The 13,383-nt window shown below is 37.4% G+C and overlaps 1 protein-coding gene across 5 annotated transcripts in view; it reads right to left on the minus strand.

Moving 5' to 3' along the window:
* Positions 1-13,383, minus strand: part of GPATCH8 (G-patch domain containing 8) — a 69,368-nt gene that overhangs the window by 7,849 nt on the left and 48,136 nt on the right. For 3 of the 5 annotated variants that reach the window (XM_019475949.2, XM_019475952.2, XM_019475959.2), the window contains 3 exons: positions 9,471-9,614; positions 6,617-6,653; positions 477-526 (listed from right to left, as the gene is read on the minus strand). In XM_019475949.2, the coding sequence (XP_019331494.1) occupies positions 477-526; positions 6,617-6,653; positions 9,471-9,614 (231 nt within the window). The remainder of the gene's footprint in view (positions 1-476; positions 527-6,616; positions 6,654-9,470; positions 9,615-13,383) is intronic. The other 2 variants (XR_002086516.2, XM_006268236.4) reach the window with 2 other exon arrangements.

The raw sequence follows: 13,383 nt of genomic DNA on the forward strand, positions 1-13,383 counted from the left end.
AAAGAAAACTTCGTATGATAGTCAAGATTAACTATTAAAAGGCACTAGTGAGTGTGGATGCCTTCATTTTTCTTCTGACTAGCCTCATACTTTAAAAAGAGCCTGATTTTTTAGAAAATTCTAGTCACCTGCTCTCTGAAAAAAAAAGTCAGACCCCTTTAAAGATGTCTCAAACTGATAGTTTAGGCATAACTCAGGTTATCAAATTCTTGCTCTTTCCTGGAACAAAATTGCAGGTAAATATTATTGATATATTGGATCTAAAAATGTAAACAAAAGGATCACATTTGAGGAATTAATTTGGCCCAATGTAAAGTGAACATTGCTTTGTGAAAGAGAAAAGATTTGACAAGACAGGGGAGCTCTTTTACCTAGTAATTATTAAACGTGGTTGAGGTATACCAAAATCAGAGGGAAGGATACACACACACAAAAAAAAAAGTTACAGCTACAGACACTAGTAGAAAGAAACTCACTCTTGTGATCTGGACTCCAAAATTAGAAGGATTTGCTTTCAATACATCAGCTGAAAATGTCACATCACAAAGAAAAAAGAAAGTAAAAATATAACAAGAGTGGAAGAGAGAAAAAAAATAAAAGCAAGCATTACTATATAAGCTCTCTCAGTGCATCTGCAAGCTATTAAATGGAATAAGCAGCTGATCCATCAAAGCTAAGAGGTTCAATTTCAGGGTGTTTTGGGTAGGAGGAAACCACACACAATCCCACCTGGAATAACAGAGCTACTTTCACCAGGACAAATGAAAGGACTTAGAGCTTTGTTTTGTTTTTTGATGCATGTTAAATGTTGAATAGTAAATTTCTAGAGGAAATAAAACAAGCTAAGCAATGGTATCAGCTTTTCCATGCCGATTTAAACTGCATATCTAATACCCTCTAGGAATTTAAAAGTCACCAACAGCTGGCAAAACAATTTAAAGTAGCATTTGATGCCAGGTTCCTGGATGTTTAATCCACTGGGGGAGGGAGGGAGGGAGGGTGGGGGGGGGGGGAAGACGCAGATATTTACAATAAAAATTTTCTCTAAGTGGAGGCTGAACTCCCAAACACCCACCCCTGCATTCCAAAGGTAGTTTTAAACTTCCTTCTTGGAAACAAAATAGGTTCACTAGTCAGTCAAGGTGCAGTGGTTTAGAATAATCTGGTTTCCTTTGCAACTCCCAGTTTAGCCACAATGAAAAATGCTTTCTTAAACCCTGACCCATCAGCCTTTCGACACCACTTCTGATATGATGGTGCACTGCAGAATATGTAAATTGAGGCAATAATTACCCAAGTTGGGCTTTCTCCTGTTGGTTAGTTAAACAGCTGTCACTAAACATTGTTTTCTAACAATGAACAATGCCCTAAAAACATAACTCCCAATTTAACGAAAAAAAATCTTTCTATAAATTCTAAGTAACAATCTATCAATGCAACTTATTCCAAACTATCACTGTAAGAACTCCCACTGGGCGCATCTACACATGCATTAATGCACCTTTGATACTGAGCATTAACTTTAGTACTTCTAATATGAGGTACCGCACAGAAGCAAAGGCACACAGTCTTTTTGTAACACTGTGCAGTAGACTAATCCGACTGCACATCAACATGGCCTTTGTCATGATGTGCTAATGTCCACAAGAATTAGTCTACTAAGCATTAAGTGCCTCATGTAGACGCACCCACTGTCGATTATTATTTGGTGAGAAATCCTACGTATTGGGGCAAAGGGACATTTATTTACAACACATTCTTAAATCGCTATGACCTGTAAATAGAACCTTAAAAGGATATGAGGCATACTTCCTTTAACACTAACATAATCCTCACATTAACCTCCAAAGTAATTCTGCATCTCTTTGAACACCCCCCCTTTACCCTTATCAGCAGAAGCATGGATGGATGTAACATTGAAACTGTTCCACAAAGGCACCACACCACTACTCTTTGGGACTATAACAAAGGCAAAGTAAATTCAGGAATATTCGATTTGGTATCTTTGGCTGCATTAATATGACCATGAATAAATTATGAAAAAAATTTTCCAAGCAAAAATAATTTGACAGTGACCACCTGACAAGAAGCCTGGTTGAACTGTTAAAAAGTTGCACGTAAGTAGTCTTGGAAACGAAAGTACTACAGGAACAAGATCCAAAAGTCCTTATTTACAGACAGCTTGAGAGCTCAGAATTACTAATGGAGAGTTTTGTACAGATGCTAATGTCCTACTATGAAAAAAACATACTCCATTCCTTTTGCAGTCCAGAACTGAGTTAGGTAGCACATGAAAATGGTAGAATGGATCACCAATCTATGGAATTATAGTACTAATAACCAAATTGGTAAGATTAGGATCTATAAAAAGGTAAAGGCCTAAATCAACAGGAATCCATGAAGACAGCATGCCAGCTTGGCTCATTTTAACAGGGGTTTAGGTTGCAGCAGTGTTGGTATAAGGACATAGGCAGACAAGGTTCTTTGCATGAATCTGATATCTTTTATTAGATTGATTTAATAAAAGATATCAGATTCACCCAAATAACCTTGTCTAGCTCATTTTAAGACACTCTAGGCATCAGCTGCTACAGAAAGATATTTAAATATCTGTATTATGCTGAAAACTCATATCTAAAATTTCTGCAGAATGAATGTTACCCCAAAAACCAAAGAGCATTATTCCATCACTTCATTAACCAAACTGAAGGAATGATTAGATCAACGGGCAAGTTTTACAAAACTACGTAGACTGCCCAATCAAGGGACTCAGATTGCTAGGCCTTGAAATTAATCCGCCAAAATTTATGCACTTCACCCAAATAAGCGTAAAGTACTTGGGCTGTTGAGGACAGCATACCATACTTAAATGCTTTATCCCACTAGGTTGGTATTGGCATTGTCCACAGTCAATCTCTTCTTGGATGTATAGGAACATTTTAGATCTTAATCTGATGCCAATGGAAGTCAGAAGCAAAACTCCTAAATATTTCAATAGGACAAGATGAGATCCTCACAGAAAAAGTTTCCTAGAGCTATTATAGTAATTACAAAGACTGAAGTTTGTTAAAGGATTGTCTTGTGATTTTGTGCAGGTACAGGGATACAGTGGATGCAAGAACCTGGCATTCAAAGCAACCTGCAATCCTTATAAATATGTTCACAGACTTCAAACCAGCTAAAACAGGCTGTATGCCTTCAAATTTAAAATTTATCCTACAAACTAGCCTCTGAAGAGCTGCCTGTTCCAGATGTGCAAAGGGGTGGGGGAGAAAAGGGGAATGGAAAAAATCACCAGCCAGTGGTGTATTTTTAAAGAAGAAACAATAAAAACAGGGGTCTGGATCCACTAAATAACCAAGATATGCCAGGCTGAAGTCCTGTTTACACCATTTTATCTGGTAGTTATTTCATTAGAAACCAAAGACAGTTGAATCAGAACAATGTGCTGAGTCTGCTGAGGAGCTGTGCTTAATGTGTGCCTGAAGAAGAAGCTGAACAGTGAGACAAAGTAGTTTCACATGACTCGGGTCCCTGAAGATGTTGATGAGATCATGTCTGGAGAGCCAATTTCTAGATACCAAATACAAGCAATTAGAGAGAAAGAAAGAATTGAAATCTAAAGTGACCTTTTAAAAAAATATGCCTAAATGAATTCGCCAACTCATCTTCTGTTGATGAGCTGGTGCAATTTCAATGATCAAACCCCATTCAGGTAGTACCAAATGCCAGTAAAAGAAATGGACATGTCATCAATCTATTGTACAGAAGAAAAGAGGCATTTCAATTGTACTGCTCTAGAACAGGAAGGCTGATTCTTTCACGGCAAGTTATGTCTTCAGAAGGGAGGGCCAGATAACACTTATGTAGGAGGCACTGAAGCCTGTAGATTCACTTAAAATAGAAAGCGTTTCATGTAATAGTGTGGTCCCATGACTGTGCCACTCCTCCCAAGCTATTGTTTTCAAATCTTGCTGCCAACTGCTATTAAATAAAATTATAATGTACTTTTTATTAGCTGACTACCAGTTTCCTGAACTTTTTTACATGTATCCTCATTAGTTCACTCCCATAAGCTTGTGTAATGCAGAACAATCTTGTCCGAGTGCCATTTTTTTGCTTGTATTTAGATATCTGCATGTCATTCCATACAAGCAATTATCTCACTGTACTTATTTTACTCTCTTATCAGGTTTCTTCCTGTGTGCACCTGAAATATGGACTTCAACACTGGTGTCAATATGGTGGCATGAAATAAGAGTTTGGCTTCAACTCTCCCTTGATATCTCACTCCATTGTTTCCATTTATGAAAGTTACCCCTTTCGTTAAGAAGATGCACATTAGCACAGAGTAAAATCCAGGCACAGACCACATTTGTTGTTCAGTCATGTTTCTGCAGCACTGGAGGCTTCCACAGTGCCAAAAAACCTTCCCATTTTATAGTCAGCATAAATGCAGAGACGCAGGGGAAAGAGCATCTCTGCAATGAACTCATGTAAGGTTAACTTTAAAAAAAAAAAAAAAAAGGAAATTAAACCCTGGACATCCTGACACTTTACTTGTTTCCAAGACAATATTTTCATTCCAAGAACAAACTTTCAAGCCTTCGTCCACCAGTGCTGCCAAAGCACCTACTTTAAAACATGAAGCATCTGAGAGACGCTCATTACATAAAATCTTCGGTATTGAGACCTACATGAAGGCAGGTACAATCTGAAGAACACAAATGCACTTTTTTCCCTCCGGTATCAAGATCCATGCATGATTTATTTCAGGTTATTGAAATTATTATGGGAGTGATTGCCAATGTAAACACAAGAAAACTGCACAAACACATGAATGCATACCCTCCCAGCAATAGAAATAAAGAACAAAATACTGGCTAATGGAAACAAAGAACAAGATATCAGCTCAAAGAAAGACTCTTCCACAGCACTTCACTTTAAATTCTCTTTAACTTGAAAAAGAAAAAGACAAAAAAGAATATGCAAGACCACCAAAGTGAACGGGGAACTTGCGTTGATTCAAATTAAAAGAAAGAAAACAATGTTTGAATAAATATTTACAGTTTCAAAATGCTACGAGTATATAAAAGGAAAAAAGGGGAGACTACATCAAAAACCATTTTTTATGCATCTTCAGATTCCTTTAGTAGTTTGCATCAAGTCCCCATGTTAATTCAAATATGTGCTATATATATTCCTAGGTGAACAAATTTGCTTAACAAAAGAGACAGTAATTGGTTTTTCCTGTCAGAAAGCATGCTAGAGATGAAAAAAAACAAATAGTGGGTAAAACTATGAAAGGTCAGGAAACCAGTTTCACCCTGTTAAAGAATTCTTAAAAGTTCTTGGCGGAAGTCAGGAAAAGGAAGGTTTAAAGAGATATTAAGTTCAAGAGTTTTAGAAAGCTGAAGCCATACTCATACACAGTTCAGAAGACAGAGGATCTCAGTCCAACTTTGATGGTTTTCAGTACTGAGTAACTTAATGGATCAAGACTTTGCAAAGGCAAACTTCATTCATTTTTCTTTCTAAATATAAACTAACTTATACCATAAGCTAGGAAGTTGTGTGTACCATCTCAATAACCCAGATAAGAAAGGTTTAACTCAAAGGCATCTGATGTAATACCATAAAGAAAGGTACACATTTTTAATCCTATAAAATGAGACCTTCAAGGAGCTTCCTACATACCAACACATTAGGGTTATAAGAGATGAACTGTAATTCATCTCCTGTATTTAAGTTGACATTAGCTTGCCATCCTGTGTATTTTTATTTTTTATACACATACACACTGCATGTGTATATATATATATATATATATATATATATATATATATATATGCATGCATGCAGTAACACACACACATCACACGCAGCTTGTTATATATGAACCTTTTATTAAAGGCTGTCAATTTTTACAGCTCTAGAGCTGGGGCAATTCACAGGCTATGAGTTACTTCTGGCTGCCAAACTCAAAAGATCATTAAAAGAAAAAAATTAAAAAAATTCCTTTAAAAAAAAAAAAAAGTCATGAGCTTTCTCAGGAAAAATTGTAAAATAATACTATCTATGGCAATGGCCCTTTTAACCTGCTCTATAAATGTAGTCAAAGAGGCTTAACCGAGTCATTTTCCCTTTCTGTTATCTGTATAAAAAAAGAGACAGCCATTCATCATCTCAAGGTTTTTCCCTGATGGAATTTACCATTCTAAAGATGGAGAAGTCCTTGTATAAATAAAGGATAAAATATTCACAAATACGTAAAGGATACTTTTAAAGAACAACATGTCAGTACTTTTAGAGTGTTACCTCCCAAACATTTTGATTTAAACATAGGAAGTTAAACTGGCAAATGGGGCATAGCAATAACAAAGAAAATGTATTCCACAATTTAATGCACAATTAAAAGAAACTAGAGAATTGCTGTTTCTGGGTAGAGAGGATTCCTAGGGTACTGCAAGTGGTTGTTCTTTCAGATAACTCATTTCTAACCCTATTAGCAAACTGGCATAACTAGGACAGACCAAAACCTTCCCCTTTATAGTTTTAATGTTGATGGGTTGGTGATGGGGTCCAAAACTTATTGGGTAGGGATCAATACACTTACCTATTGTCCCTGATTCGCAATAATCCCGAGTTCCTTCCTGGAATACAAGATAGTGTCTTTATAACTTGGGAGCAGAAAGGGATTTGGGAATGGAAGATCTATTTAACAGGGACATACTAATGTCCACTGAGCAATTTAAGAAATATGACCAAACTGCACTTTTTTGGGTGTTGCAACTAAAACATTTAAAAGCAAGAAGCACCCTAACAGAAATTGAATCTTGGCAAATAATACACTAGAGAGAAAAGTAAAGCTAAAGCCATTGCTGTCTTAGGAATCTCTCCCTTGCACCTAAAACATCACCACTGCCAGATGTTGCCAAGCACACCAAATTCCAAGAAAAAAATAACAATTTTGCTTGTTTATCATTAAAGATATTGTGAAATAACGTCTTTCTAATAATAAGAACAATGGAAAATATACATTCAGTTTACACTTTAAAGTTTTAATCAAGAAAGAAAATGATAGAGCAAGGAAGGCTTAAGAAACCAAGCCTAAAAGTATATTTAAGCTGTCCCCAATCCATTCTGACTACAGGCACAAGGCAATTCACCTTAACTGAAACAGAATCAAATCTCCCCTGAAGATTTCTCTTTTCTTATTGGAAACTCTGCTCTGGGAAATCAGAAAAAAACAAAAACAAATTAAAAACCCGTTAAAAAGGTTCCCTCTCATCTACCTTCATTTTTTTTTTTTTAATTATCCAACAGCAATGCCTTTTCCTTAAAGAGATTGTGCACAACTGAGGAAAAAGTATTCCAGAAGACAAGAAACTTTTTTATTTATTACAGTATATATGTATATACACACACAAAAGTCCAAATGAAATTAAAGTTTATGCAGAACAACTTGCCTTTGGTTTACCTTTAACATGCCCATAATCCTTTCAAACTAATTAGGGTCAACTATTTTTATTAGAATTCGAGAATATTTGTTTTTCTTCTCTTCATATCACTTTGCTTCCTTGACCAACCAAATATGATGTACAAAATCTTTATTTTCATCATACAGTTAAAAAAAACCCCCAACATTTTTAAAGCTACCTCCAACTTACATCATATACTAACCAAAATGACCCTACCTTCTGTTGCAGTTACTAAAGGCAACAGAACAGGCTTAGGTAATGATCTCTATGCAAGCTATTTTACTTATTCCTCAAGTCATGTCAAATTTACTGCTAAACCCTGTTCTTTTTACACAGCAATGTGTGCCTTAGTACCACATAACCTGAACAGGCCAACTTTCCTAGAAGCTTGATTATTTCTCCCCAGACTTATGCATGGATGGAATTCCTGGATGGCTTATTGGATAATTTACCATAAACAAATCTGTAGTCTCTTCATCTCCAGGGCCCATTTAAAGTTTAACAGTTGCAGGTTATCCAATCATATCATTTATTCAGATGACTAATACTTTACAAGTATTATAGAGAAATTCTTGGTACCAATGAGAACACTATGCAGTTGTTAAAAACTGCCAAAACAGGCTTCTTAGGTATCCTGTTCTTGAACTCTAGAGGTGGTTAGTTCCTTCACCAACAAGAACTCTCTGCCTATCAAGACTGTTCTTTCTAAGCATCTCTAGGTACCAGCTGAACTACTACTCATCAATCCAGTCAGTCTCCTTTAGATTTTGCTCATGTTAATTGTTGGTCTACATCAGCAGCTGATAACACGGCATCCCACGCTGAAAGATATGACATCAGAGAAATCCTTCCAACTGCTGTAATGAGGCGTCATGCATTCAAATTTAAGCCAAGCTGATGGACAAGGAAGTAAATTAACTCCATCTATCAGCAACTTTTGAATGTTTCTAGACACTTAGTCAAAATATCCTGTATAGTTTTCTGAAATGCAATCCAGTAATTCACTAATACTTACTTGCTAACCTGAAAACCTAATTTCACCACAATTTTCAGAGAAGAACAGAGTGCTGTTGTGAGGTCTCATGTTATTAAGACTTCATTACTTTTAAGCAGCATATTGGATTTTAGTACTACAAAGTACCAAATCTAACAACTAAACATATGAAAAAATTAAATTTTGATGCAGTATGCTTGCTTAAAACTGTTTGTTGCTTCCTTGCTATTTAACACAATTCAGTAATCCACAACACAGCTCCCAGTCAACACCACCGATCTCCTGCACGTAGCATGAGATTGCAGAAGACCAGAAACCCTTCCTTCTGGGGAATGATATTTACAGACATATTCAAATAGACAGTTTTCTAATGCTTAAATCTCATTAATTCAAATATTTGATGAGCCTAAGCCCGAGACCTGAATTTTAGTAATAAATACATAGTTTGAGTTGCCTGTAGATATCTTAATACATTCTCACTTTGAAGCTAAATCCATTTCAACATGGAAAAATTTAGAGCATGCCAATTCATTGGAGTTGCAACATTTGGAGATCATTTCTAATCTCCTTTTCCTTTTGTACTGGCCATTCTTTTTGGCAAAACCCATCATGATTTCTCAATTCCATAATTAATTTTCAGTCTAGCACATAGAGGCCAAAATAATTAGGCCTTACATGAAAGTTCTATCTATCACTTGGTCTTTGGAGTTTCATTATTTATTCCAAAACACGAATGAATCAATATGAGATATATCCAAAGCAATCTACTCTCTTTTCAATCTAAGGACACTATCCATGTTCAAGATTAAGCTTCACTCTCAATGCCAATAGTTTCATTTCTTTCAGCAACTACTTTGTTGTTGAAAGTGGAACAAATTACAAGCAATGACATCAAGAAGCTATTCCTGGGAATACGAGGAAAATAAAGTAAAATAAGGAAATTCAAACACAAGAGCAATGCAATGAGCATATAGAATTATTAATCAATTGTTTACCTGTTTATGAGCATGGTCATAAGAGTTTATATGGTTGTCAAACTCTTGATGCTTTTGATACTGCTTGTCGCACAGTTCACAGTAAAAGTTTGCTCTGAGGTCTTCCAGGGCCTTGGCAATTGCCTTTTCTTTGTCGACATAATCCTGCAATATTCACAGGAATCAATTCTGTTAAATCTTTTGTAAAGCAAGTAATGAAGATGAACAATTCCACTAGAAAAAAAATCTTCATAACCAAAAAATCAATATATTACTAGTTAAAACTGTGAATACTGTTTTAGAGCAATTTATTAGCATACACACTCCTACAAATTTACAAGACATATTAGTGCTGTGAGGACCTGAACAAATTGTTTTTCAGTCTGGCCTTTATATGTTCTTTATTAAAAAATAACCCAGTGATTTTAACAATTAAGGTTTGCCTTACTTTATAAAACAGCCACGTGGTCACCACCATACAGAACTGCTCCTCCATCAAGGAGGTCTATAACTGGAAACAGGTTAAAAAATTCAGTACGCCATCTTTTGCCTACAAATGAAGTGTGTAATACATGGTCTGAACTCATGTGTGAAAAGCAGTTCAAATTGCCAAGACAATTCCTTAAAATAAAATAAAAAAAACCAAAAACAAAATATAAAACATAAAACAGAAGGAAAACTAAACACCTGCTACTTCATATAAGACTAAAACCAAAAAAACCCAAAGAGAAAAATCCTTCTCTCAGCTTCTAGAAGACTGGTTTTCAACCTTTTTTCAACCTTAGACAGCTTGTGAAACCCCAGCTGTCCACAGGCTGAAAACCACTGTTCCAAAACAGAATACTTTACTGGTAAGTGAGAATATTCCCTCTGTTGAGTAATCTCAGGTGCCTTTATATTCGCTCTTAACTAATATGCAGTTCAATGAGGTTGCACACATCTGCAAAAGTTTAACATAGTAATGCTAGAACAAACTCAACATGGGTGTAATTTGACTGAATTCAATGAAATTATTCCAGGAATGAAGGTGCCTAGTAGGTTTAGTTAAAGCAAATAAAAGTTTTGCCCAAATCATATGGTTGTACTACAAATACATTAATATTTAGCAAATATAGTTAAAAAGGGTTTTTTTTTTTAAAAATACAGAGATTGCGTGTACATACTTTCTCCTGAAACTTCAATCTATAATTAAATGAACAGAAATTTAATCTTTAAGAGGTGGTTATTTTTAGGGTTGTTGAATTGTAAGTTATCCACTTCCCTCCCTCTTCCAATTGCAAAGGAATGCTTATTTTGTGGGTAGCAGTAGTGCCAAAAGGCTTTGGGTTTCATTGCATCAGATCCTGTTCTCTCACAAGGTAGATTCTACTTTATCCCATTAATCTAGTGGGCCAATTTGTATAGCCTGGAGTGGAACCCATGGTGCTCTGGTCAGTGGCTGCTAGACATAGCCTACAAGTCAGTTTTCTCAGTATATGCTGATTAGGACAAATCGCTCAATAGTTAACCAGTGCAATTAACAGCTGTTGTGAAGTACAGTCCTGAGATGGATCTGTTTCTAGAACCAATACAAGGACCAAAAAGCCAAAAAAGGACCAAAAGACCAAAAAAAAAAAAAAAAAAGACCATGACACTTAAGACAAGGGACTACAGAACTTTTCATTAGTCAAATTATACCAATATCAAAATCCAGAAAGATTACATAGTTCTGCCCTTTAGGAGAAGCATGCAAGTTCTCCCACAAAATAAGTTTCCCCACAACTATAATATAAAGCACAATGCCAACAACAGACCTGGCATGTTTATTTACTGGGTTTACTCAGAAATGGAGTAGAACAAACCAGAGCATTATAAAAAATGAAAAAAGCACTACAGTAGCTTGAAAGCAATACCAGCAAAAAGTTAGAGTTTAAAAAGAAACTTGCAGCTTCCAATTCAAGATACAACTTTACTACAGAAAGCAGCCTTTACAATCAAAATTAAGATATGCAAGCAGTTCCAAAATAATGAGATTTTTAAACAGTAAAAAATGGATACAAAATTATTTCCAAATATTCTTGTTACAATTTTGCCCAAAAGGTATTAAATAAGGCTGTGTGAAGCTTCGGTAGCCGATTCAATTCGGAAGAGATTCAGCCCGATTCGGGGGCCAAATCTCCGAATCTGAATCAGGAGACCCATTGAAAGGTCTGAATTGAATTGGAAGCCTCCGAATTGATTTGGGTGGTGCCTGCTTGCCACAGCAGGGAGCTGGACCCAGGTTCTGCGCCAGTAGAGTAGGGGGCGGGGGGGCTGGAGAAGCGGACCACAGGGGGACCCCCACCCCCACCAGCTCCCCCAGCCCCACCCCACAGATGCCTAACCTGCACAGCAGCTGTCACATGTGGGTGCAGTGTGGCTCAGCAGGGCACTGCATACTGTCCTGGAGCTGGGGTGGCTCCATCAACCAGAGACTGGCAGCACTCAGTCCAAGTGACCCTAGCTCCCAAACAGCACACAGAGCCCCGTGATGCCCTACCAAGCCCCACACTGTACCCTCACAATGTGACAGCTGCTGTGCGGGTGCCCAGCAGGGGGTGGAGGGTGATCTCCGCTGCCCCATGATGTGCTGGTAGACTCCACCACACGCCCCGAGAGGCTCCAATTGCTGCTGCTGCAGCCCACAAATATGGGGTTTAAAAAAAAAAAAAGTGCCAAGACGCTGGGGCTGGGCAGGGGGGCAGCCATGGGGGGCTGGAGGAGCAGACAGGGGGTGGGGCCCTGACTGCTGCCGCCATACCCCCGTTGCCGACACTGCTGCTGCCGCCTGTTCGATTCAGAGAAGATTCAGCCCGATTCAGCAGCCGAATCTCCGAAACCAAACTGGCCGAATCGAATTGGGACAGCGATTTGAATCACCAAATTGAATCAGTCCCTCCGAATCTGCCAAATCTGAAGCTGAATTGAATACTTGACACTTCACACAGGCCTAGCATTAAAAGTCTGGACTCACATTGTGTACGAATTTTTTTTAAACCATGTTAAAAGTTAGCATTAAACTTGACAAGTAACTATAGCACAAGTAGTTAAAACATTTTTAGAACACTCATGAAAAAGCCTCATAAAAATAACTCCCCTCTCCAGATGCAAGTAAAAAAATATTCCAAGTCCTAGTTTCAAATATACTTGATACCCAAGATCCCTGGTATGAAAAATTTATTGAAAGGTTTTATTATGAAGTGCTCTCTAGGAAGATATTAGAAAAAAGAAAGCAAAACAGGGGATTTGGAGAACAATGGACATGAAAGTTCTATTTCTGAAAAAAAGTGATTAAAATGCATCCTGTGGCTAACCAGTGTAAACAGGGCTATTTGAAGAACCACAGTCTACACAGGGGAAGAAAATTAAATATCATTTCTTGCTTCGCTTCTGGTTCACATGTTATCAAATACTTCTGAAACCAGGCAAATAGCTTGCTCTAGAGCAGGAGTGCTCAACCCCTGGTCCACGGGGCTCCTCATGGGCCTTAGAATTTAGCAGTGGGGGAGCAATGGGAGCCAACAGCCGCTACCCTGCTGCCAGATTTCTGGACTGGCAGGAGCCCCGTGGGCTAGACAGCGTGGCCTTGCCTGACAGACTGACAGCGTAGGGCAGCAGAAAGCAGAACAACATGGTGTAGAGCCAGATTCTGCGGATTGGCCTCATGCTGCCACAAGATTGAACACCACTGCTGCAGAGCAACAAAATGATTATGCTTGGGGAGGTTTTCACAGATTAATACAAAAAATGCAATAGCCTAGTGATAAAGGTTGCTAATAAAAATAAATGTGTGCTGGAAGAAGCTGCCAGTACTCGATACAGTTTCTTAAAGAACGCATTTTGAATGCTAACAGGAAAAAGATTTAACAGTTACAAAAGCAATACACATTCAACCTGTACTTGAAAAGATAATAGT

Source organism: Alligator mississippiensis, chromosome 4 (assembly GCF_030867095.1).
Source record: "Alligator mississippiensis isolate rAllMis1 chromosome 4, rAllMis1, whole genome shotgun sequence".
Classification (NCBI taxonomy): domain Eukaryota; kingdom Metazoa; phylum Chordata; order Crocodylia; family Alligatoridae; genus Alligator; species Alligator mississippiensis.